Source organism: Mastomys coucha, unplaced genomic scaffold (genome assembly GCF_008632895.1).
Source record: "Mastomys coucha isolate ucsf_1 unplaced genomic scaffold, UCSF_Mcou_1 pScaffold6, whole genome shotgun sequence".
NCBI classification, from domain to species: domain Eukaryota; kingdom Metazoa; phylum Chordata; class Mammalia; order Rodentia; family Muridae; genus Mastomys; species Mastomys coucha.
This window is the reverse complement of record NW_022196912.1, coordinates 35,338,329-35,365,899: the sequence shown is the minus strand read 5'-3', so window position 1 is coordinate 35,365,899 and position 27,571 is coordinate 35,338,329. Positions and strand designations below refer to the sequence as shown.

Sequence of the window (27,571 nt, the reverse complement as noted above, 5' to 3'; positions counted from 1 at the left end):
ACCATGACTGTGATGCCTCTGGAATCAGTTTGAATACAATGATCTCCCCTTGCTCGTCTCCCATTGTTACCTGAAACAGGCATATTTACTTTGTGCCACCGAACAGAGCAAGTATGCACCTTATTTTTGTTTTTATGGGGCTTAGAGATAAGAACTGCCTTGAGCATCAGGGAGACACTTGGAACTTGGCACTTTGAATACTCTAAGCATTATTTATTTATTATTATTATTGTTTGTTTGTTAGTTTGTTTTGTTTTTCGAGGCAGGGTTTCTCTGCATATCCCTGGCTGTCCTGGAACTCACTCTGTAGACCAGGCTGGCCTTGAACTCAGAAATCCACCTGCCTCTGCCTCCCAAGTGCTGAGATTAAAGGCGTGCGCCACCCCTGCTCGGCCTGTAAGCACTATTAAGACTATGGAGACTCACAGTGCTGGATAGAATGCACTCAACATTATACAGTAAATGTGCGCTATCTGGGGGGTCAGGGCTGGAAAGTTGTGATCTAATGAAATATATCTGGGTATCGCATTGATAAGAAGTACTTGTATCCCACAGTCTAGGAAACAAGATGGAATAAAAGGGGAGAATCTATAATATTCTATCTATATTCTATCTATAATATTCTCTCTCCTTTCTCTGCAACTTCTGCCAGTGTTCCTATTATGAAGATGGGGGCCAACCAGATATGAACTCAAACCTTGGAACTATGAACAACACCAGCAGAAATCTTTCTTCTTTTAGAATTCTCTTGGGTGATTGCAGCCATGAGCAAAGCTAATGACCACAGTGGCACAAACTGAAACAGAAGAGAGGATCCTCTTTCCAGTACATGTACTGAATGTCAAGGTATTCACTCAGAGAATTCAGTCAAACATGCTCTGAGATTTCAACTGATCTTCAGGGAAATATTCAAGTTTAGAAAAAAACAAAGCATTTGCCAAAGTAAAGCTTTACTATGTTTCAACAAATTGGTATCTTGAAGCAAATTACTTGTTCCTTTTGTGTATAATAACATACTAATGAAAATAAGCACAAAATAAACTCAGCACATGTCCCTATTTAGTTACTAATTAATCTCCATGACAAGAGGCCTGTGCTAATTAGAGTGACAATGGCCCCAGCGACTCATACATTTGGACAATTGGTCCTCATTTGGTAGAACTATTTGGAAAGAAGTAGGAGGTGTGGCCTTGTCCTTGGAGGTGTGTCACTCAGGTAGGTTGGAGCTTTCAAGGACTCATGCTATCCTCAGTGCCTCCTGCTCTCTTGCAGGCTCGCTCACAGTCTGAGATATGAGCGCTCAGCTGTCAGCTGTTCCTGCTGCCATGCCTTCATTCTGCCATCAGGGTTCTAACCTTCTGGGACCGTAAGCCCAATTACACACTTTCTTTTATAAGTTGCCTTTGTCACTGCCTTTTGACACAACAAGAGAAAAGAAACTAATATCTAACTAAAGCAACTTGAGGGAGGAAAGGTTTGCTTTGGCATAAAATTTCAAAGGATCCCATCCAGCACAGCAGGAAGGCGGCATGCTGGCTGGAATTGCTCTAAATGTGGGGGTGGTGGATTGCAGCGTAGTTTATTCTCATCTAGAAAGCTCAAAAAATAAGGAACTTGGGCCATAAGAAAAAGGAGATATTGCTGTCAGGCCTTGCCCAGTTGGCCACTTTTGCTACATTAGTCAGTTCCAAAGGTTGCAAACCTTTGCAAACCAGTGTCAGTGCCTGAGAGTCATGTGTCAATGTGTGGGGCTGTGTCACATTAAGGCATTACATTCCTTACATTCAAGTACTTCATTCTCAACCCATACCATAACTCATTGAAATGAATTTATTTTAATTTTTTCACATCTTTGGGACTTGCACATGCTTTACCTTTGCTAAAATCCCAGTGCTATTTGTTTCACATAAAAATATCTGAGGTTCTAAAACAAAATTAGAGTAACTTTATGTAAAATTAGTAACCATAATTTTACTATACTAATTTGACAGTACAAGTGACAACCAAGAAACAAAGTTAAAGTCCTCAAATAAATACTTTGAATTTAGTGGGTGTAAGAGCACAATGCTTAGCCAGGCAGTTCTGAGATATCCAAAACACACCTAGGAGCAATTCATCCCCTATAATGGTTATGTCCTAGGAAGATAACCCTGCGCTGTGGGTGGTACACCCTTTCCATTTAAATAAAACTGAAGATGAGAGCAATAGTTGTCACAGTACAATGTTTTTCACATACTTTAAGGGTCTGATTTGTTTAAATGGTTATGACAGCTACAATTTTGACACATCTATGAAATTATTTCTTTAGAGTCTGCCTTGGTCCAGGGGAGGAAAATCTTGCTTCAGCTAGCATAGAAGAAACCACTTCGCTAGACTGTGACCCTGGATATAAAAAATAAAGGAAACTAACAGCATGTACGCATTTTTATCTCTAACTGCAAATGCAATGTGAGTTGCTGCTGCAAGTTCCTGCTGCAAGCTCCAACTGCAAGCTCCTGCTGCCTTGATATTTCTACTATGATGGCTTGCACATACCTTGAGCTGTGAGCTAAAGATCAACTTTTCATCCTTTAAGTAACTTTTGTCCATATCTTAGCACAAGAACAGGAAAAGAAAGTGAGACATCTACTATGCTAATTTAAAGAACCAGCATCCATTTGGGGATGTGACTTAAAAAGAAAAAAACTATTTCTACCTTTTAGTCCTTCCTAAGAACTTAAGACAACCATCTTTGAAAGGAAAAGGAGAGAGAATCAGGATTCACCATCCATGAGACAATCTGCCTCTTCATGCAACCTGAGAAGCAACTAAGTCTCACAGAGAAAGCCATCACTGTCGTCTGGAAGCGTCCGCACACAAGGAAAAGGGGTTATTTTAACTATTACAGAACAGCTGTAGGTTGACTTACAAGCAGAGTAGAAACTGTGAGGACTCACCCTGTAAAGAGGATGGCACTTGTCCCTGAAACATGGAGCCAATCGGGCATAAATCTGCAGGCTGTAGTAGTAAGCTGCGAGCTGGAGAGACAGTGCTGAATGAGCCTGCTTCTCGAAGCACTTGTTAGCATCCAACACCTAGGAAGAAGTACCACAGAATCGACTGAGCTAAGGCAAACGGTGAGACCACTAGACATCATCACATGGTGACTGGCCTAGGGCTACAGACTACACTTCATCACATCAACCTGTGTCCATCATAACATGCAGTGAAAATGCTTGGAAGTAAGGTAGACTTTTCAAAGATGTATTTTAGAGTCGAGTCTCTGGAGACTGGCTAGGCCCTACTACTACCTAGGAATTATAAGCAAAAGAGGATACATATAACACACAGTTTCACTGACAATCATTCCCAGGAGAGAAATTTGCTTATTTATGTTTTTAGCTGGTAAGGTAAGCTTACCTGAGGTAAGGCAAGGAGATAAGCAAGAGCCAATGTCATGTCATTCGGCAAAGCATCACTTGCTAGTTGCAAGAGAACTGAATGTAGAAGGGATAAAAACAAAAACTATGTTACTCAGGGTGCAACTTGCTATTGTTATTTTGTTAAACAGCCATGCTATGCTGTTAAAATTATTTCTAAATATTTATGTTCGTACACATGGGCCTGAGATGTTCTCAGCCTTCCTCAGAGGCTACATTCTGCAGAGGCCAGTGCTGGATGGACAGACACAGACACGTGGGGTTGAGGATGAGAGGGGAGTGCTCAGCCCAATGTGAAACGCCTTAACAACTTCCCCCACCCCTACCTGACAGGTGCAGGGACCACCAGGAAGAGAAGAATCTCAGAGCCAGGAAACGGAGAGCAGATCTGAGAAACACTGCCTTCTGCAGCTGACAGTCGCTGGGGGAGGGGGAATCACTCTTGTTTGAGAACCATGGGCACCATTAGCATTTCCCATGTTCTTCTGATGAATGGCTCATAGCCATTACACAAAGGAAACAATAACTGGACTTAGTGGAATACAAAAGAAACAAAAAAATGATGTAGAACAGGGATGAGGCCTGTTCAGGAAGCTATGTGGGAATTTGGGATGGAAATGGGTGGTGATATGGTTATTGTATACATGTATGATATGCTTAACAATAAAAAAGACTTTAAAAATTATAGGGCATTCTTGGTTTAAAGTATTAGGCTTTTAGCCTTGTACGATTTCAATGGACAAATAGCTTCAGATGCATTAACTGTTCATAAAAAGCTACTTGACACTGACTTAACACAGACCATATAAAATTGTTAAACAGTAACCTCCCCATAACTGGGAAAGTTTGAAGTGTGTTTTACCAACACTTGAGGCAATCCAGTCAGTGTAGTTCTTGCAAAGCTCAAGCATAAAGACAACCATGATGGATCCTCAGAACACAGTCTTTTTAAAGACTAGGGCTATGCTGCAAAATCATGTGTATCAAGAATGGCTAACTGGGATGATTACATGAATATCCAAAAACAGGTACAGTAAAACAGCTTTCTAAGGGGCTGCAGAGATGGCTCAGTGGTGGCTGTTTTTCCGCAGAACTCAGGTTCAATTCCCAGAACCTACATTATAATCCAATCACACATAATGCCAGTCCTAGGTAATCCAAAGCCTTGTTCTGTTCTCTGTAAGTACAAAGCATATACATGGTGCACAGACATACAAGCACTCACAACAAACACCGATTGATAGAAAATACAATTTAAAAAATAAAAACATACAGTGTGGGATTACAAACTTTCAAGCACTCTGGAAATCAAACTGGCAGTTCCTCAGAAAACTAGAAATAGTTCTACCTGAAAACCCAGCTATACCTACCACTCCTGGGCATATACCCAAAAGATGCTCCACCAAATCACAAAGACATATGCTCTACTATGCTCAAAGCAGCTTTATTTGTAAAACTTATAAACTGGAAACAACCCAGATGTCCCTCAATCAAAGAACGGATACAGAAAATGCAGTTCATTTACACAATGGAATAATACTCCACTACTGAAAACAATGACATCATTAAATTTCCAGGCAAATGGATAAAACCAGAAAATATCATCCTAAGTGAGGTAACTAAGACCCAAAGGACGTGCATGGTATGTACTCACTGATAAGTGGATATCAGCTATTAAGTACAGAATACCCCTGAATACACCACACAGACCCAAAGAAGGCAAACAAGAAGGAAAGCCCAAGTGAGAATGTATCAATCCCATTTAGAAGTGAACAAAACAGTCATGGGTGACAGAGGGAGGGAGGGGCCTGGATGGGAGAAAGGAAGAGGGCGAATAAGGATGACAGGATCAGGTATGGGGAGAGACAAGAGAGAGGCCCAAAAGGCAAGGAGAATGAATGGAAATCTCTAGCTGCCGGGGGAGGGGGGCAGATCTCTAGAAAGTCCCAGAGACCTGGGATGGGGGAGGCTCCCAGGACTCAATGCGGGTGACCTTAGCAGATATGCCTAACAGTGGGACATGGAACCTGAAATGGGCACCTCCTGTAGCCATGGAAGGGATACAGGATAAGGACACCAACCCACCCACAAAACCTTGGACCCCAAATTAGTCCTGTCTAAAAGAAATATAAGAACAAATTTGAAGCAGAGATGGAAGGAATGGCCAACCAATAACAGGCCCCACCCCATCCCACGGGCAAGCACCAATCCCTGACATTATTAATGATATGCTGTTATGCTTACAGGCAGGAACCTATCATAACTGTTCTCTCAGAGAATAGCAGTTGTTCAGGGGAAAATAAAAAAGTATTTGCTCTTGTCCTAATTCATTGATTACTGAATGTCAAAGACATTCAACAGTTGTCAAAGACAAATTACAACAGCAGTTGACTGAGACAGATGCAGATACCCACAGCTAAGCATGGGATGGAGATTAAGGACCCTTATGGAAGAGTTGGACAAAGGATTAAAGGCCCTGAAGAGGATAGGAACCACACAAGCAGACCAACAGTGCCAAATAACCTAGACCCCTGAGAGCTCTCAGAGACTAAGCCACCAACCAAAGAGCACAGGCTTGACCCAAGCCTCCTGGTACATATGTAGCAGAGAGCTAACTTGTCCTACTTCAGTGGGAAAGGATTGCATAATCGTAGAGACTTGATGCACCAGGGTAGGAGGACACCCAGTGGAAATGTACCTTCTCAGAGGCAAAGAGAAGTGGGGAGGGGAGGAGGGACTCTGTGAGGGGGAATTATGGGGGGCAGGATCTGGGATCATAATTTAAAAACAATAAAATAAAATTAAAAACATAGGTTTGTAATTTAGGAAAAATCTCTGTTATTATAATAAAGATGATTTTGTTCTTTCCATTAACAACCCTCCATCTCATGATCAACAAAAACAAAGCCAGTCATTGGCTTTACTCATGTATTAAAATTCTCTAACCATTAACAATTTTTCCACAAAAATTGTTATAAGCAACAACCTGCCAATATCGTGACTTTAATAAAACAGTCCATAGACAATCAGTTCTAGATTTCCACACAGTTTGTTTTGATAAGGATGTAATCTAATCCATTGTAATTATATACACTTGAGTTCATTGGTAAAAAAAAAAATATATATTATCAAAAGCTGTACTCGATCCCACCACTGAGGTACCTGCACCCCACAACTATTGCTGATTTATCCACTAAACAGTCAAATGGAATCAGCCTGGCTGGCCACTAAAAGATGAATGCTGAATGAGAATTTGCTATATATACAATAGAATACTACTCAGCTATAAAGAAAAATAAAGTCATAAAGTCTGCAGGAAAATGGGAAGATTTAGAATGTACATTATTAAACAGTGTCACACAGAAAAATCTGCATGTTCTCTTTCATTTGAGGAATCTAGACTATTACACATGTGCATGTCTAAACAAATGTACATGTGAATACTGTATAACAGGAAGAAAAGAAAGGCTAACTTCTTGGGGATGAGGATGGACTGAATGCAGGTAATGAACACAAGTTATGAAGGAAGACACAAAGCTGCATTTGCTAGCTCTATTACGCATTTCCCATTATTGATGGGAAATTGCATACACATCTATTCCATAGCAAAAGTTGAAAACCCAGTAAGAGGCTCTAGAGCCTCTGTGCAACATGATGACAAACTGGATAGAAGCTCACTGAGCAATAGAAGCTTGGAACCTTGTTAATTTCAGTGAGAAAGAGGAAGAAAGAGAGGAAGAGAGGAGGAAGAGGAAGAGGAAGAGGAAGAGGAGGAGGAGAAGTAGGAAGAAGAGGAGGAGGAAGAGGAGGAGAGAAAGAGAGAGACTGCAAAATTTTTAATTTTTTTTTTAAAAAACATACTAAAATGAAAGAGAATTCTGTGTGAATAACCTAAAGGAAATACAATTTGACTCTAGAAACACACTGCAGGATCCCCATAGGAGTCTCACTCTACTTGGACAAATACTGAAGTTATTACTATAATCTGAGCTTAACTGATGGCGGGAATAATGAGGCACAACCTGTAAGTGCCAAAGGTACCCTAGAATTTAAATTTTCCTGTGGTGTTTCATAGGAGAAAATACTGAGCTTTCTCTTCTGTGCCTCTTGCAAAGTGTTATGTTTCTGTAAAAAGAGTTCCATCCCCAATCTTTTCTCCAACCCTTAGGAACCAAAGGAACCACATTCAGGCCACCAGAGAAAGTATATACTACTAAAAAGATTTCTAACCAACAGATATTCATTTCAAAACCCATTTCTAATCTCATTCTTCCAATCATTATCAAGAGAAGCTTTCTCTAACTAGACATTCCCTAAAATAAGAAGCAAAGTCTTTGTCATTCAGTAATCAATGAATTAGGACAAGAGCAAATACTTTTTATTTTCCCCTGAAGAAATAATTTTAAAATACAATATAAAAAGCCCAAATCACCTCTTTGCTAACAGCTACAGGAACAAGACAGAAGGACCAGGCATAGCTGTCTCCTGAGAGGCTCTGACAGTACCTGAGTAATATAGAAGTAGAGGCTCACAGCCATCCATTGAACTGAGTACAGTGTCCCCAATGAAGGTGCTAGATAAAGAACTGAAGGAGCTGAAGGGTTTGCAGCCCCTTAGGACAAACAACAATATGAACTAACTAGTACCCTCAGAGCTCCCAGGGACTAAACCACCAATCAAGGAGTACACATGGTGGGACTGTTCAGGCAGCATGTGTAAAGTAGAGGATGGCCAAGTCGGTCGTAAATGGGAGGAAAGGCCCTTGGCCCTGTGAAGGTTCTATGCCCCAATGTAGGGGAATGCCAGGGCCAATAAGCAGGAGAGAGGGGGGTGGTCAGCAGGGGGTGGGGGAGGGGTACAGGGGGTTGTTCTTGTTGTTTTTTGTTTTTTTGGGGTCATTTTGGAGGGGAAAGTGAGAAAGGAGATATCGTATGACATGTAAATAAAGAAAATATGTAATAAAAAAAAGACTTCAAACTTAAGGATGAACTACAGCACAAGCTTTCTATCACAGACTCCTGAAAACTACAGAAGAACGCATATGAAGTATAGGCTGCTCAAGATTCTGGACTACTTAAAAATCTTTAACTGTACATCACACACACACATAAACACACACACACACACACACACACACACACACACACACACACGCACACGCACACGCACACGCACACGCACATGCACACGCACACATACAAATACAATCGTCAGGAATGGAACTTGATTTTCCAGGTAGCTCTCTGAGGAGAGCTCAAGTTCTGACCCCTATCTGTCTCACATTGTCTACCATTTAGTATCTGTCTACCAGTCCTTGGGGAACCTTATCTTCAAGGAATAAAGCAACAGTTCAACCCCTCCAACACTGAGAACTGTTCCCAGCTAATGGTATTTCTTGAAGTCTTTTCAAAGATGACCTTTAATTGAAACCTGACCTAGTTTATTTCCACTTTTACTCCAATTTTTTTTCAGATCATCTCATGTCTTTATCTGAACCCACTCATCTTTTCCTGGGTCTCCCTCAGGAGCCTCATATGTGTGGCTTTGCTCCAGTGAGTGCAGAACCTTTATTTCCCAGAGCTGTGGCTGGACCATGCTCACCTGGGAAATTAAGTCCCTCTACTGACAATCTTATCATCACATCTTTATTGTAACATCAACTTGACTTTTCCTTGACTTAATGTGCGTTTTGTTGTTTCCATAAAATGAAGCCCCATCAAGGCATGAACGTTTGCTACCACAGGGGATGTTCCTGACACTGTGCTTACAATGTAGAAGATTCCCCACAGCAAACAAATAAAGACGATCGGAAAAAAAAAAAAAAAACTAAGGCAGTTAGAATAAACAGCCTCCAGCAAACATCTCTGAAAGGAAAATCTTCACTGGATTCAGAAACTTCAGAAGGCTTATATTTAAAATACAAGTCCCAAACTGTTACTAATGTTCCTGAACTAATATGTATATATGTATTATGTATGCATGTATAACACATACACAGTTTATACAAAAAAGAATAGGAAATAGGCCAATTTCATGCACAAAAATCCCACTTGAAGTTTTTTCTAAGGACAGTTATTGCACAGCAGAGTCATCACCATGGACAAGTGTTTGCTCCAAAGCAACAGCATCTCCAGATGCCAGATACACAGGCAGGCTGATGGCTTGTTCTACTGTCTGTCTGTACAAAGCTTTGACATGGTGGGGTCCTTACTTATCCCAGAGAGGCTATCCTCCCAGAGCCAGCTGATGCCGGAAATGGTGATCAACTTGCCTGTGAGCTTTGGCATGGAAACCAAACCCAGACTCCAACTCTGAACCAATTTCTCTGACAAGGTTGTTATATGCTGTCTAACAATTACCAGTTTTAACTCTCCAGGGCCTGCTACTACACATGAGAGTCTGAATTGGTAGCCTCAGGCTACCCATTCTACTCAAAGTTAACCTTGCTCATGCCTACCTCCCCTACTATGAAAACATAAATAAAGGCCTCTATGCATGCTTGTCCTGACCCTCCGGCCACTGCTGACCACCAGGTGCTTTTGCCCTTCTTTTAGGGCTCTGTAGCAACCACTTTCTTCATGACTATTATTTTCACACCTATGTGTCTGTACACTTAAAGAAACCTAAAATCCCAGGCATAATTTAGAACAACAACTAGGCAGGATGTAGAACTATACAGTGAAATGTTAGAACAGGAAGGGATCCATCTTTAGAATTAGACAGCCCTGGAAAAAATGATCAGGTCCTCCTGATTTGAGTTTCAGCCCAGAGAAAGCTTCAGACTTTAGAAGTTCTGCTGTATATTATGGAGGACACCTTCACCAGCACATTCTGGGACCAGCCAGTAACCAAAGACATTAACGAATGTGCTGCAAAGCATTTCACATTCTCACTACAGAGGATAAGCATAGACCGTAATAGCCTCTATCAGCTTAGTTCAGGCTTACATGTCAAACAAGTTACAAAAAGCCCTTTGGTTTTCAGAGCATCTTGGATTTGGGGTCTGAGCATATTGGGGTCTTAAGTGAAAAGCAAGTGAAACAAAGCAGGTAGTCAGAACAGTCTCCAGCAAACAGTGCCCAGTGGCCCCCTTCCTCTCTCAGTGGCTGGCTTGAGGTGCTTTTTTTCAGTTACAACTTGTTTTGATTTTCCCCTGAATACTGAAGGATGGGAAGTCCTTCTTGCAATAGGTATTACAGTAGTAAAAGAGGCTATTACTTCCATTTGATATAATCATAATTATTAATGAATTAGTAATTGCATTTAAGGATGAAGACCAATTTCACTCATAAGGAAGTGTACACTCAAACAGCCATCCTCTCTGGTCTATTTCTCTTTTCACTTAATCCATCTCAGAAGATTTACATTACCAAATGTCAGTTAAGATGGCACTTAAATTTTGCCCCAATGTAATCTTTACCCAATGTCTTTAGTATTTCCAAAGCCTTTCACTCTTCTCCCTGTACACTAGACTTAGAACTCCAGAGGCATCTAGGACCTTAATCTCTGCTCTCAATAAGCAGAAAGTTATCTGCTCTCAATAAGCAGGAATTACCACAAAAGGCTTTCACACATAGCTTTTTATCCCATGCTGCAGATTCCTGATTAGTGTTTTGTCCTTTAAAAGCATGACTTAGGGAAATGGATGGATCTGGAGAATATCATTCTGAGTGAAGTAACCCAATCACAAAAGGACACACATAGTATGCATTAAGTGGATATTAGCCCAGAAGCTCAGAATACCCAAGATACAATCCACAAGAAGGAGGAAGACCAAAGTATGGATACTCGATCCTTCATAGAAGGGAGAACAAGATACCCATGGAAGGAGTTGCAGAGACAAAGTGTGGAGCAGAGAAGGAAGGACAATCCCAAGATTGTCCCACTTGGAGATCCTTCCCATACACAATCACCAAACCCAGTCATTATTGTGGATACCAGCAAGTGCTGGCTGACAGGAGCCTGATATAGCTGTCTCCTGAGAGGCTCTGACAGTGCCCGACTAATACAAAAGTAGAGGCTCATAGCCATCCACTGGACTGAGCACAGGGTCCCCAATGAAGAAGCTGGAGAAAGGACCCAAGGAGGTGAAGGGTTTGCAGCCCCTTAGGATGAACAACAATATGAACTAACCAGTACATCCAGAGCTCCCAGGGACTAAACCTCCAAAAAATGAGTACACATGGTGGGACTCATGGCTCCAGCTGCATATGTAGCAGAGGATGGCCTAGCTGGTCATCAATGGGAGGAGAGGCCCTTGGTCTTGGGAAGGCTCTATGCCCCACTGTAGTGGAATACCAGGGCCAGGAAGCAGGAGAGGATGGGTTGGTGAGCAGAGGGAGGGGAGAGGGAATAAGGATTTTCTTCAGAGGGGAATCTAGGAAAGAAGAGAACATTTGAAATGTAAATAAAGAAAATATCTAATTAAAAAAAAAAGAAAGTGAAGTATACACAGGAAGTAAAAGCACCTCTCAAATGCTGTCCCTATCAAAATCTAGACTTTACAGAAAACGAGCCTAAGACTCACATAGAAATGTAAATGACCCAGTATATAATCCATGAAACAATAAAATAGCAAATTTGAACTAAAAAAAAAAAAGGAGGTCTAGCATGCATTTTCAGAAGGAATCAAATGCATAGTCTTTAATCCAGCAATTCCAAACTCCAAATCTGTTTAACTGAAATAAAAACATGTCTCCACAACACTTGCATTAGGAAGTCCACAGAAGCTTCTTATAACAGCCATAGCCAGAACCTGCCATGTCCCTTCACAAGAGAATAAACACAGTTTCGTATTCATATAATGAAGCACTGTTCAATACCAGAGAACAAAGACAATGTACTACAAGTCATGCCATGGACAAATTTCAGTCTTAAATTAAGTTTTACATGAGAAGAATGCACACCAAATTGCTCTACTACATGTGTCTACAACTATGAAAAAATGTACAGCAGCAAAGTCAGAACATGAGGGTCTTCTAGTGGGGCGGGAAGCACAATGAGCAGGAGAAGGTGGCAGAGCTCTGGGGTGACAGTAACATTAAGTCGACGGTCACAAAGGCCCTGGCAGAACTCAGTTGGAATATTGTTCTCATTCACTGTTTTTAATCTTCATCTTTTGGAAAGCAATAAATACTAACTCATTAAAACCTTCACAGTACAGTGTTTAAGATGGAAGTGTCATAGAATCTGCAACTTACCTTGAAATACATAAAAAATAACTTGGATTTGGTGGTAGAAGGGTAAAGAAATAAAACTACAGTATATGTAGTAAGAGATAAACTGTCAACTCTAGGTGAAAGGTAATGGGACTATTCAATAAAGATTTTTTTTCAATTTTATTATGAGTAGTAAATATTTTAATAAAGTTTTGGAGGGAAAAGTCTTCACTTACGAATAAATACATCAAATGTTCAATCTCAGTGTTGGTTATCTGTTCCCCAAAGAAGTTTCTTTCTAGAACAGTTATATAAGACTGGTACCCAAGCACTCAGCCAGCTAGGCTCACAACCACTAACAGGAACCACAGCCATCACAAGCCCAAGCAGAAAAGATCAAATCTCTTCCCTAACCACCACACAGCTGCTAGTATCACATAACAAGATCATAACTCATTAATCATTCAACCCTAGCCCAGGGCCTCTTCTAACAGATCAGCCACTACAGTAAATTGATAGGACTGAAAAGGGAGGACATCACGCCTTACAGCACCCTGCTCATCAAAACTTTCTTACAACTCTCATTGGGAATCAAGGATTGCTGTGAAGGGTCAGCCAAGCACAGCACAAAAGAAGCATCTCAACCTTGGAATCAACAAAGAACCAATTTCAGAGGAGAGAATAAACAAACTGATAAAGGGACCCATGAAATTCCATGCTAGCTGAAGAAAATAAGTCAAAGGAACTTTACGACATAGTGTAAACATATGTATGTATGTATATATATGTATATATATACATACATATGTATACATACATATATATACACACACACATATATATGTGTGTATACATATGTGTATTTTTTAAAACTGCTCTATTTTAACAATGTATATGAGTTTAATTTGCAATGCTAGTCTGCAAAACAGATGTAATGTGTTTTCCCAAAGAAGTTACATATCCAAAATCAGATCATGTGTGTCACATCTCTAGAAAGCACTCCAAGACGAATTCTATTCCAGAACTAAATGCACAGAGAAAAGTCACCCAAATTATTGATTGAAAACCATTAGCCATTACATCATTCATTCAGTTAATAAATAAATAATAAATTAAAATTTCCAGTTTATTTTCATAAAAACTTTTTTGCCAACTTTATTAAAAGATTCTAAAATGTCAAATCATCTGGGGAAGCTAAATGAGTTATAATCTATATCAGAACCCATCAAGTCACATTCCTATCTCACATTTACATTTAATTTTAAATTTAGTTTCTATCATTCTTCAGTTCTGCTGGGTTTCTGGAAATTATCGCATGTTATAAAACTATTATGCGTAGCTTTTCTATATGTTAACGTCATCCAAAAACACCATATTTGTTAGTTTAAAACATGCTTCACAAAACATAAATCCAAATAAAAGAGGTTATTCTTAAAACCATCTCTATACTGAATAAACATAGCAAATTAATGGCACATACAAAATATCCTTTCTTAGCCCTAAAATGATTTTCCATGAAGCAGTATTGTATATTAAAAAAATCTCTGAAACACTTAAATATGAAAAAAAAAATATCAGGAAACAGAACTAAAGCTCTGTGCCCTGAAATCCCACAGACTCCACCAAGAGCACACAAATGTACATTGAGAGCAACAGAGAGCACACGCTAGATCTACTAACAGAAGAACCATGATATCCAAAACGCCCTTCCTCACTGTATGGAGAAATAATGATTTTACATGTCTTAAACACCACCTTGTAGCTCCTGGCAGAAGGTGTTAGTAGTAGATGTAATCACTGGGGGATTGAACAGCACAGATGGAAAAGATGCAGGTGGCTTCTATGTGCTGCCAGGAAAAAGGGTCCCGAGCACAAACATGGCAGAGTTTGAAGATAGGCTATAGGGTAGTTGGGATGAACTAATGTAAGAAAAACTACACACAAAAACTTAACTACAATTTTATAATCAAGCAGGCACAAATCTAAAGATTCTAAAAGAAATGGTCTCCAATTTGAAAGCTCCAGAATTTCTTACACATTGCTAAGTGATTCTAATATGAAATCAATAAAGAGAATTATAAAGATAGGTCTGAGAAAAAAAGATGAAATCGTAATTGAATAGACAAGTGCAAGGCAGAAGCCAGGTAAACAGGTCAGGAGATATCTAAGCAAAAGTATAAAATGGTACCCTGCTGGGACATCATCCAGGAACCCATTCAAGGGAAGGAATGCCTATGCTATTAACCCGCATCTCACACACACTCACACACACACACACACACACACACACACACACACACATACATTTTGTAGATTGGGAACCTGGAACAATAAATAACAATAATGTGCTTAAACTACCTACAGCTTTCAGTGAGAGTCCACTGGAGATGCTGAATGTGGCAGCACATAGACCTTCACCACCCACTCTCACACCATTGTCTCACTGCCTGAACCTTCGTTCAAATGAAGAGAAATAGCAAATCTGGGACTCACAGAGACAAGCACTATCCAACTCTCATCTTACCAAGTGCAACCAAACACTAAAGAAAATATATTCCCTACATTGTAGTATCTGGTTTAAGGGAGAAAAAAATATCCTTTGTCAGTATACTTTCCCCAAGTTTTAGTGTACCCAGACAAGTGCTCTGCTAACCTGGATGGCTCAGGACAGGCTGCTTGGTAGTTAGAGGTGGCTAGTATTTTGTCACTGAAGGCTATGCTAGGATGCTAGGAAGCTTTGCCTTCATCTCCACCTTTCCTTCTTACTAATAGCCTGGTAATGTACTAGAATAAAACAGATAGCTGGAGCTCCAGCAACTTTTGAACCTTGAGAAACACTGATCACAAAGGGAAGGAGAGCAGAGGTTACTGAATAAACACCCAGGGCAGGTGAGATGCTCATTCCTCATGCACCCAGAGTCATTCTTCAGAATTCACTGGGTGGGAAGAAGAACTGACTCACAAGTCATCCTTTCACACACACACACACACACACACACACACACACACACACACACACACTGACAATTAGCAACTTGAAGAGAGTTAATTGTATGTTATTCAGCCTTTTAAATGTGTACCTAGAAAATAGTAAGAGTTCCATAAATACTTTCAACAAACAGATAAATATCATTAGATAATTCAAAATTACTGAAAATTATATTTCTCCAAACTCCACGTTCATTGCTCTTCAAACAAGACCTGTGCCCTGCTGACAGATCACATCCTGACTTACCTTCCGTGGTTGGAAATACTTGTGTCTTAGCCTCTGCGAGCTTTCCAGTTCTCAGCAATACTTCAGCAAAGCTCTCCACAGGGACCTGCTGAAAGGTGGCATAGGTCACTTCAGATGACACAAAAACAGCACTTTCACTTAGAAAACATTATTGTGGAGTTCTATGGCTTCTAATGAACTGGATAACTGTTTCTTACTAATGCACATTGTTTTTTTTTTTATTATTATTAGATATTTTCTTTATTTACATGTAAATTTCTCCTTTCCCAGTTTCCCCTCCAAAAAACAAACAAACAAACAAACAAAAATAACAAAAACAAACCCCTGTTGCCTCCCCCCTCACCATGCCTGCCACCCCACCCTCTCCCACTTCTTGGCCCTGGCATTCCCCTACACTGGGGCACAGAACCTTCACAGGGCCTAGGTCCTCTCCTCCTATTGATGATTGAATTTGCAATCCTCTACTATACACGTGCTGTCAGAACAATCAGACCCACCATGTGCAGTACTTGGTTGGTAATTGAGACCCTGGGAGCTCTGAGGGTGCTAGTTAGTTCATATTGTTGTTCGTCCTAAGGTGCTGTAAACCCCTCAGCTCCATAGGTCGTTTCTCTAACTCCTTCATTGGGGACCCTGTACTCAGTTCAATGGATGGCTGTGAGCCTCTACATCTGTATTAGTCAGGTACTGTCAGAGCCTCTCAGGAGATAGCTATATTTCTGGGCTAATAGCCACTTATCAGAGAGTGCATACCATGTGTGTTCTTTTGTGATTGAGTTACCTCACTCAGGATGATATTCTCCAGATCCATCCATTTCCCTAAGAATTTCATAAATTTATTGTTTTTAATAGCTGAGTAGTACTCCATTGTGTAGATGTACCACAATTTCTGTATCCACTCCTCTGTTGAGGGACATCTGGGTTGTTTCCAGGTTCTGGCTAGTATAAATAAGGCTGCTATGAACATAGTGGGGCATGTGTCCTTATTACATGTTGGAGCATCTTTTGGGTATATGCCCAGGAGTGGTATAGCTGGGTCCTCCGGTAGAACTATGTCCAATTTAAGAAGGAACCTCCAAACTGATTTCCAGAGTGGTTGTACCAGTTTGCAATCCCACCAGCAATGAAGTAATGTTCCTCTTTCTCCACAACCTCTCCAGCATCTGCTGTCCCCTGAGTCTTTTATCCTAGTCAATCTGACTGGTAATGCACATTGTTTTATTTAGCATTTTAATGGATTTTCATCTTGTAATATATAATGATCTATATGAAACAAATCCTAGAACCAACATAGTAAAAGTGAAGCCCAAGATGTACTTCAAGAAAGGCTTCATTCCTCCTAGTGCAATTAACCCTGTCTTCTTAAGTATACTGTCCTTACCTCGGTGACAAAGGGATTTGTGATGACTGACTCATAAAAAGGGTGGCATCCTTGTCTTTCTAGGTCATCGTTGGCTACAGTTCCAATTCGATATGCTCCACCAAGTTCTTGCCCCTAAGAAGAAGAGCATGAAGAAAATTGGATTAAAAGAGACATCAAGCAGAGGGGTAAGGGAGAAGAGGAAGGACAGGAAGTGGGGATGCTGATTCCAGGAGGAGGTGACCAGTGTGTTTTATACATCTAGGACACAGGGACACCAATGTCCAGTAGCAGATGTGAGAACAGTAGTTGCAGCCTATAGGCAGCACTTCAATGTACCCTGTGATCTCTTGGCCATGCTGATATCAATAAACCAGAAATAATGGGGCCATCAGTATTTCATAGAATGAGCTTCCTACACCACAGTTAGAGCAACCATCCGAAGATGTCACTTGGTGTAGCTCTGAATAAGGTAAGCAGCCACAATACAGAATGATATTCAGCACATCAAATGTTAATACCAAAAGCAGTGTCCCTTTGTCAACCATACAGGCCTATGTGCCTACCTCCCATTGTAAGGGTCCCTCAAGGTTGGCTGCTTCCTGAGTGTGACCCTCCTCCAACTGAGAGCTGGTTCTTTCAGACCTCGCCTTGCCACAAATAGCCACGCCTTTCTCTTAGCCACGCCTCTCTCCAAGTTCCTGTTAAGCCAGAAGTCCCATCTACAGAGACTGAAGATGAAGATGCTGATTGGGCCATGAGTTGCTGACGGACTGGAGGAGGGGTTTTTCTCTACCTACCTGGTTGTAACAAGGGGAGTTGAATAATGATGGAGGACTGAAAGCACACCATGCCTCAGTCTCATTTTTAACCCTTTCCCACATTCCGGTTCCCTTAATTTTTCACAGGCTCTAACTCCCATTCCAGAAAACCCATTCGTGTATGGCTGCATAGCTCAGGTCTGATTATTTCTCCAGACCTGCCTCATGTCCATGTGCTCAAGTCTTACCAAACCATAGCATGGTCTGATTGTGCCCCCATCACTAGCTGGAATGCTTCACTATTATTCCCCATCCAAACATCCCTAGGCATTCGTATCATTCCTGACTATGAAGCAGCTATTGCCCTGCCACAAACATTAGACTTCTCTGCTCTCCTCGAATAGATGTAACAACTCCTCATACGTAAAGTTAAGTAAAAGATATTCTTGCTAAGACTACTGCAGACTTTTTGGCAGGCACAGTCCAGGAAACAATTAAACTGTTTAATAAGATGATATATTAATAACAGTGTTGAACACTTTAACATATAAGCCTTCAAAAAAAGTAACAAAAAAAAATCCACCAGGTGAATAAAACAAAACTATGGCAATCATGATCCAGTGAAAAAGAGAGAGAGGCATCTCCATGGCAACATGACAAGGCCAGCATCTCAGAAACTGGTGCTTCCTTTGCCAACCATGCAGACCCCTCTCCCTACAGCTTCTCTTTCCGCAATAGTCCCCATGTAGACCACCAGTGGTATTTAACACACCTCTCCCGAACAGCTTCAGCTGCTTCTGCTTCCTTCCTGATACCATGTTTTAAAGGATTGGTAACTAAAAGAGCTAACTAAAGACCCGCCTCTGCTTCCACCTAAGATCACTACCTTTCCATGTAGGATTCACATGGTCTCATTAATCAGAGCACACATGGTGGGACTCAGGGCTCCAGCAGAATATGTATAGTAGAGGATGGCCAAGTTGGTCATCAATGGGAGGAGAGGCCCTTGGCCCTGTGAAAGTTCTATGCCCCAGTGTAGGGGAATGCCAGGGCCAGGAAGTGGGAGAGGGTAGGGTGCTGAGCAGGGGGAGAGGGGAGGGAACGGGGTTCGTTTGTTTTTTGTTTTGTTTTGTTTCATTTTTGGTTTTGTTTATTTTTATTTTTTTTATTTGTTTTTGGAGGGGAAAGTAGGAAAAGAGAAATCATATGACATGTAAATAAAGAAAATATCTAATTAAAAAAGAAAAGAAAAGAAAAGGTGCAGCATACAGAATCTCTGAAAGCTTTCCCTTTCCTACAGACAAAATCCACAGACACGTCACAATCTGCATGAGGTTTTCAGCACTGACCTCTCGACTAAAAGCCATTCTGTCCTGTATGTTCTAAGGAAAATGTAAGCATATTTCCCATACCAGGGCTTTGAATCTGCCCTATGTGGATCAATCACACTTCTGCATGAAATGATTATTTTCTGAAACTAATTTCTCTCTAAATCAAAACTTTACTGTCTCAGTAAAGTCATGATTCATTTAAATTTTCAAGCTCTCTCTTTTATTCACAATCATGGTTTTCTTTAGAAGTAACTTTTACATTTGTAATCCCTACTAACTATACACAGGTTATCATTCTGTATAAGATGTGCCTTGATGACACGCACACCTTCAGTTGCAGCTTTTACAGTCCCATCTCCCTTCTCTATGTCCACTTGAGTTCAGGTCCTACTTTAGCTTTCAAATAAAACAGAAAATGTGAGAATTGTTTTTCTGAGCATGACTTATTTCAACTAACATGATCATTGCCAGTTCTATCATTTTTTTTTGAGAATATCAGTTTTGTTCTCTTTTTTGTATTATTATTAGATGTTTTCTTTATTTACATTTTAAATGATATCTCCTTCCCCAGTTTCCCCTCTGGAAAAAAAAAAAAACCCTATTCCCTTCCCACTCCACCTGCTCACCAACCTACCCTCTCCCGCTTCCTGGCCCTTGCATTCCACTACACTAGGGCACAGAACCTTCACAGGACTAAGGGCCTCTCCCCCCATTAATGACCAGCAAGGCCATCCTCTGCTACATATGCAGCTGGAGCCATGACTACCACCATGTGTACTCTTTGGTTGGTAGTTTAGTCCATGGGAGCTCTGAGGGTACTAGTTAGTTCATATTGTTGTTCATCCTAAGGGGCTGCAAACCCTTCAGCTCCTTTGGTCCTTTCTCTAGCTCCTTCATTGAGGACTCTGTGCTGAGTCCAATGGATGGCTGTGAGCCTCTACTTCTGTATTTGTCAGTTACTGTCAGAGCCTCTCAGGAGACAGCTATATCAGGCTCCTGTCAGCCAGTACAAAAGTGTCTGAGTTTGGTGATTGAATATGGGAAGGATCTCCAGGTGGGGCAATCTCTGGATTGTCTTTCCTTCAGTCTCTGCTCCACACTTTGTCTCTGCAACTCCTTCCATGGATATTTTGTTCCCCCTTCTAAGAAGGAACAAAATACCCACACTTTCTTCCTTCTTGAGTTTATTGTGGTTTGAGGATTGTATCTTGGGTATTCTGAGCTTCTGGTCTAATATCTACTCATCAGTGAGTGCATACCATGTGTGTTCTTTTGTGACTGGGTTACCTCACTCAGGATGATATTCTCCAGACCCATCCATATCCTTTAGAATTTCATAAATTCATTGTTTTAAATAGCTGATTAGTACTCCATTGTATAAATGTACCACATTTTCTGTATCCATTCCTCTGTTGAGGGACACCTCAGTTGTTTCCAGTTTCTGGCTATTATAAATAAGGCTGCTATGAACATAGTAGAGTATGTGTCCTTATTACATGTTGGAGCATCTTCTGGGTATATGCCCAGGAGTGGTATAGCTGGGTACTCTGGTAGTGCTATGTCCAATTTCCTGAGGAATCACCAAACTGATTTCCAGAGTGGTTGTACCAGCTTGCAATCCCACCAGCAATGAAAGAGTGTTCCTCTTTCTTCAAAACCTCTCCAGAATCTGCTGTCACCTGAGTTTTGAATCTTAGCCATTCTGGCTGGTGTGAGATGGAATCTCAGGGTTGTTTTGATTTGCATTTTCCTGATGACTAAGAATGTTGAACATTTTTTTTAGGTGCTTCTCAGCCATTCGGTATTCGTAATTTGAGAATTATGTTTAACTCTGTACCCCATTTTTTAATAGTGTTATTTGGTTCTCTGGAGTCTGGAGTCTAACTTCTTGAGTTCTTGGTATCAATTGGCTATTAGCCCTCTATCAGATATAGGATTGGTAAAGATGTTTTCCCAATCTGTTGGTTGCTATTTTGTCCTATTGACAGTGTCCTTTGCCTTACAGAAGCTTTGTAATTGTATGAGATCCCATTTGTCAATTCTTGATCTTAGAGCATAAGCTATTGGTGTTCTGTTCAGGAAATTTTCCCCTGTTCCCATGTGCTTGAGGCTCTTCCCCACTTTCCTTTCTATTAGTTTCATTGTATCTGATTCTATGTGGAGGTCCTTGATCCACTTGGACTTGAGCTTTGTACAAGGAGATAGGAATGTATCAATTTGCATTCAGGTTTTGTTCTCTATTAGTGAGCAAAAGTCCATTTTGCATACAAACCATGTTTTCTAATTTATTTATTCTTTTGTTGAGAGGCACCTATCCTGAGTCCATAATTTACCAACATGAATGGTGTCACAGAAACAAAAGTGTACAGACAAAGCTTCAGTCATAAAACTGATTCTTCTAGACATTAACCTAGAAGTGCTGTGAGTAGATCATATGGAAGTCCTGTTTCCACTTTGGAAACCTCTGTACCATATCCATATTGGCTGGAGTATTTATACTCCCCAGCAGGAATAAGGTTTCTTTCTTCCCCATAGCCTTGCCAGTGTTTGTTATTCCTTGGTGACAGCCATTCTGGTTTGAAACATACACTAACCATAGTTTTGGTTTGCATTTATCTGATAGATAAAAATGCTGAACATTTTTTCATGTATTCATTATCCATTTGTACTTTGTAACAAATGTATGCCTGTTTTCCATTTATTAATGTGATTACTATCGCTCTAATTATTTAACTGTTGGAGATCTTCATGTGTTCCAGATAGTACCTCTTTGTCAGACAACTGACTATTCAGCAAGAATTTCTCCATCAGAATGCTGATACTTCCTTTGGCTCTGCAGAACTTTTCCAGTTTGATACAATCCAGTCCATTCTTGTTCTTACTTCCTGAGCAACTGGAGTCCAATTCAGAAAGTTACTGCCTCTACCTAGAACTCTAGGTTTTCCTCTAGTATCCTAATGGTTTCAGGTCTTGAATTAAGGACCCAGCATGGCATAAATAGGGATCTAGTTTCACTCTTGTGTGTGCAGATATTCTGGCTAATTTCCCCCACTATATCATTTTGGTACCATAATTAAGAGTCAGTATGCCTTAGGGCATGGCCTAGTTTCTAAACTTTCTACCCTAGTTCAGTGTATAGTAGACTGTGTCTGTTTGGGGGTCACTAACATGGTGTTTTTATCACATTTCTGTAATATATGTGTATGTTAAGCATTGCAATGCCTCCTGAACTATGTATTCATTAGCTCAAAACTGTTTTGGGTATTTGAAGTCTTTTATGTTCCCATGTAAATTTCAGGATGGTTTTTCCTAGCCCTCTGAAGAATGTGACTGGCTGAATCTGTGCAATGCTTTTAATGGCATGGACTTTTAAAAAGCATTCTGTGTATCAAGAGACTTGGAAACCTTTCCATCTTCTACTGTATTCTATTATCTTCATTAATTCTTTAGTTTTCACTAGAGAGATCTTTAAGTTTACACTTGTTTCTTTTGATAGTATTGTGAACGAGACTGTCTTCCAGAGTTCTTTCTGTGAGTATTGATCATCACTGTATAGAAAAGCTAATGATTCCTCAATCCTGAGTGTGTCTCCTGCCACTTTGCTGAGAGAACTTACAAAACCTTCAAGTCTTCCAGTAGTGTTTTTTAGGAACTTTTAACTGTAGAATCACATCATCATCTGAAGACAAGAACAATTTGTCTCCTTTCTTTCTCTGTCTCCTCCTTCTTGCTTTCTCTTGCCCTATAATTTGGCTAGGATATAGAGCTCTATATTAAGAGTGGCACTGGAGAACAACATTGTCTCATACTGACTGCTGAAAGAGTGCTTTTTATTTTTTCCATTCAGTACAATGTGGACTACAAGTCTGCCATACTGAAATTATCTTTAAGTCACATTTCTATATTATATAAATGTTTCGTCTCCTCTATCATTGTAGACAATGAAATTATATTAAAGTCCTTCCCTCATTCTATTTCCAGTGTTTATACCTGTACATGAGCCAAAGAAAGTAACTAGTAAGTATATGCTAAAGAAACATATAAGTATATGGGAGAGTGGAAACATGAGTGACAGTTTCATGAGTATTGGGGCTACATTGGTGTTGAACCCACATTTCTTTGTGCTTTATTTTCATTACAGTACAAAGGACTCCAGTGTGACAAAGCAGAGAAAGCAGCAAGGGTAACTTATTAAAGACATCACCAAAGCAGCGTCCAAGTGTTCTACTGTTAGCCACATCTGTAACTCCAGGGCAGAAACAGGAGTCTGTAAACCTGTCCCCAAGTAGACATCACTTGTCCTCACTACTATTCTCAGAAATATAGCAGAAGCAACTAAGGACTAAGACTCATTTTCTTCTTTCAACTCCCTGAATTTACCCAAATGATTCTCAGTTTCCTTACAAGCAATGCATGGAAGAGCATTACATTCTATGAAATGGATTGCATGGAAGAGCATTACATTCTATGAAATGGATTGCTTGTTCCTTACCTGAGGGAAGGACCAGATTTCTTAAGATATTTTGGCATTCAGAGATTTCATTGTGACAACAATTGGTGACTGCCTTGCTTACCTGGTGGGGCCTCAGGTACGCTAAGGACTTCTTCCACCACTGCCCATCACTGACAGCCTGCAGCACAGCCTTGGTAGTAGTCGTGGTATTGGATAAGACTTTCATGGTGGTTGCAGTGGTCCAGTATAACAGGTCAGCTGAACTGCTGCCTGAAGGAGCATCCTACATTGAGAAGAAGGGTCAGTGTAAAATGATCATTGGTAAGACAGAGCACAGATAGAGGCTGTGGGCAATATCAGACTCATTAAACACCAAGAAAAACAAACTGAACATCCATGTCAGTAACCAAACAAAAGTGAAAGAAATGTTAACAGTTCATTGTTTCCCCACTAAGCTTACAAAAGAAAACAGAAAGAGTATTAATGCATCAAGTCAACACTCACTTTCAGTAGGCCTGCAGAGAAATGATCTGCTCTTTATTTTTACCAATCTAATAACCACGCATTTTAATTAGTCTTTAAATTAAGAAGTAAATCATTTAATTGATCAATGTTCTGTGATGCTGACACAATAGACAACTCCAATAAGCTCCCTATCAATATAAAAGGAATTGCTTTGCATCCAACAAAGTAGATGATTAGTATTATTTAAAAGACCTAACATCCTGCCAATCCTGAGGCATTCATCAAAAATGTTATCTATCCCTTTAAAAACCTGAACCTAAACAGAGAAAAATCACATACATTAATAGTCTTTTAAGCAAAAATAACAAAGACTGCATCTGTTCTTAAGAATTATTGTATAAAAGTAAACTCTTAGGCTAATATCTACTTATAGTTTCTTCTTAAATATTCCAGTTAAATGAACTAAATAAAATTAAGTCCTACTCTCCTGATACCAATAATTTTCTTGGTCTTCTTGCTGCTAACAGCAGATAGCCCAGTTTGATTATTTGATTCTTTATCATATCATTCTTGGGAGTAATAAAATAATAGATCATACAATCACTCAAAAGTTCTCAGATAGCCTCACACATGAAGCCACTAGACAGGAGCCTCCTGTAGCTCTACCTGCAGCTGCTTCGTTCGGGAGCAGCACTGAGGACAAGTTATCCTCATTCTTGCCCTGGGACTTGGAAGACTATTAGACAGCAAGAGAGCGTTGAGACGATGCTTCTAATACAGTGAGAGAAGCAGAAAGATTAAGTCAAAATAACTTAGTTGCCCAATATAAGGACACATGCCCACAAAGCAGAAAAACGGCCATAGCTAGGGTCAAAAGTTTGTAAGGGAGAAGCCAAGGGGAGGAGGGGAAAGATTGGAAACATAAAGATACTAACTAATCCCATGGTGATGAAAGACAAGATAAAATGAATTACAGAATGTTCCAGAGACCTGAGAACAACTGTCCTATGATAACCGATAAGAGAATGTGAGCCTCAGTCCACAAGCACAAGGAAGGAAGTTCGGCTAACATGAAGGAGAGTAACAGATTCTCTGCCAGAGTCCACAAAATTCCCAATTTATGAGAACCATAAAATACTGAGCTTTTCTAAGAGCCACAGACTTGTGGCGATAGCAAAGGAACAAATCATGTTAGGACACTTACACTTGTATTTAACTATTTCAATAGGGAAACTCAAAAGAAACCTTTGGGCTACACTAACCAAAGCCCAGAATTTCCCTGATCCCAGTGTGTGAGGCTGCTGCTTCTATATGATTTACTACAGTTTTGACATTAGGAAATATATATCCATGAACTCAATGCAACATTACAGATTATTAATTATGAAAAGAGAAAACAGATGTCATGATAGTAAAGAATAAGCCATGCTACACTGCTTGTAAATAAAGATAATTACAGAAAGGTAACTGAGGTTTATCTAGCAAAAAAATTAGTGTTCCTCTAGGCTTCAGTCTGGGCAGGCAGCATGCTTTGCTGACTTGCTACAATCAGACCTCCCTGCAAACTGTCCTGTGCCATAAGTGTCAAAGCTAAAGCACACATTTCCTAGATGGGCCTGTAACTGTGTTAAATAAGTGACTCATTTTCTTGACATTTCACACATATACTGCATGAAATCTAGAAGACAAAACTATTGTAGGGGCTGGTGTTTTGCCAGTTCTAGGATTCTTCTACTGGCAAGAAATATATATCCATACAACTAACATAAACTGTATATAAACATCTATAAAACTATGCTAATGACCCTGTTGCCAAAATGAAAGAGGGGTCTAAAGGAAAACATGCAGTTATTCAGGAACAACAAAGGTGTAGAAAAGTCCCCCAAGAATTACTTTTATGAGAGTTCAAAATTCTATTCCTGAAATGACAATTTCCATATTCATAGTGACACACTGCTAATTAATTTAGATTATGACATAACAGAAATAGATGAGACCGTAAAGCCAGATCAACAATGGTCAACATAAAATTTAACATTAAATCTTATAAGTATTAAGCATGCTACATAGTTCAGAGGTTAAAAAGCAGTAATGGCCTCTTTCTAATGTTACAATAAAAGCCACCATTACCATTATACATCCAGTATGGCTTACATTAACAACTCTCCGTGGTGTACTGCTATAATGATTTGAGAAGTGGCTTCCCTAGTGTCAAGTAAGAAAGACAAACTACAGAGAAAGTGGTTGGCATCAAATACACTAAATGCATAGTACGTGCAAGGCTACTTAAGGAATATAACAGCCCAGGCAGAGCTCAATAAGTATTCGTTCTCCAAAATATCCTGAAATAATCCAAAACACTTTTCTGCAAATACCACTTTCCTTCAAATACTAACTGGAGCACTTTTCATCCCAATTTAGACTATTAAGACTACAACTCTGCTCCAAACAAGAGAGCTCAAGAAAATCCAAACTGTAATGTAATATTAGTAATATATGTGCATGTATATTATAGCTTCAGGAAGAAAAAGCATCATGAGCCAAGAGAAATACACACAACCTCTGGGAGGACAGCCTGTGTATGGCAGCACAATCACAGGCATACCATAGGCCTTGGAAGATTGATGGCAATGAATTGCAGGGTCTAAGACGCCTAGGAATACACAGACCCTGTGTTAAACAAACAACATGAGGAACACATATACTTAGTGTTTTCGAGGCATCAAGACTCATGGACAGGTTAAGCAGAAAGAAGCAGAAGAAAAAAAGACCTTTAATTCATTTGATAACAGGTTCTTGGTTAAGCATATTTTTCTTGGTTACATACATTTTATATTCAGCAGAATACAGAAGATAGAAGACATATTCATCTTCTTATTAGAAGTTAACAAATGCAAGTATTTTAACATAATTGGTCCATATCTATTTTTTTACTTGTAAGAAACAAAATTTTCCAGAAATCTAATGACAAAGAACAAGTGATTAGATGACAAAAGAGAAAGATAACCAAATGAGCGCGCCAATTAATTCATATGTAGCATAAAGAACTTTATATATTTTCTAACTATTTATTGAGCAATAAATTTAAGAAGTAGAAACTCTTATAAAAAAAAGTTTATATAAGAGTATATTTTCAGAACACTGAGTCAGATACAAATTTCTTAGGTACACTGAGAGAATAATCAATAGAAGGAAATACTATAAACAAGTCTTAGGAAACATTAAAAACATCTATACTATATTAATCCTGCCAATCCATGAGCACGGGAGATCTTTCCATTTTCTGAGATCTTCTTCAAGTTCTTTCTTCAGAGACTCGATGTTCTTGTCAAAGAGATCTTTTACTTGCTTAGTAAGGGTTACACCGAGGTATTTTATATTATTTGTAA

At 39.7% G+C, this 27,571-nt stretch overlaps 1 protein-coding gene across 5 annotated transcripts in view; it reads right to left on the bottom strand.

Moving 5' to 3' along the window:
- Window positions 1-27,571, bottom strand: part of Nbas (NBAS subunit of NRZ tethering complex) — a 386,817-nt gene that overhangs the window by 200,736 nt on the left and 158,510 nt on the right. For 3 of the 5 annotated variants that reach the window (XR_004114347.1, XM_031356464.1, XM_031356465.1), the window contains exons 36-40: window positions 23,839-24,000; window positions 17,194-17,307; window positions 15,813-15,900; window positions 3,400-3,476; window positions 2,937-3,074 (exon numbers count right to left, since the gene is read on the bottom strand). Coding sequence is in view for 4 of the 5 variants with exons in the window: in XM_031356464.1 (XP_031212324.1) it covers window positions 2,937-3,074; window positions 3,400-3,476; window positions 15,813-15,900; window positions 17,194-17,307; window positions 23,839-24,000 (579 nt within the window). In the remaining variant the exon portion in view is untranslated. The remainder of the gene's footprint in view (window positions 1-2,936; window positions 3,075-3,399; window positions 3,477-15,812; window positions 15,901-17,193; window positions 17,308-23,838; window positions 24,001-27,571) is intronic. The other 2 variants (XM_031356466.1, XM_031356467.1) reach the window with 1 other exon arrangement.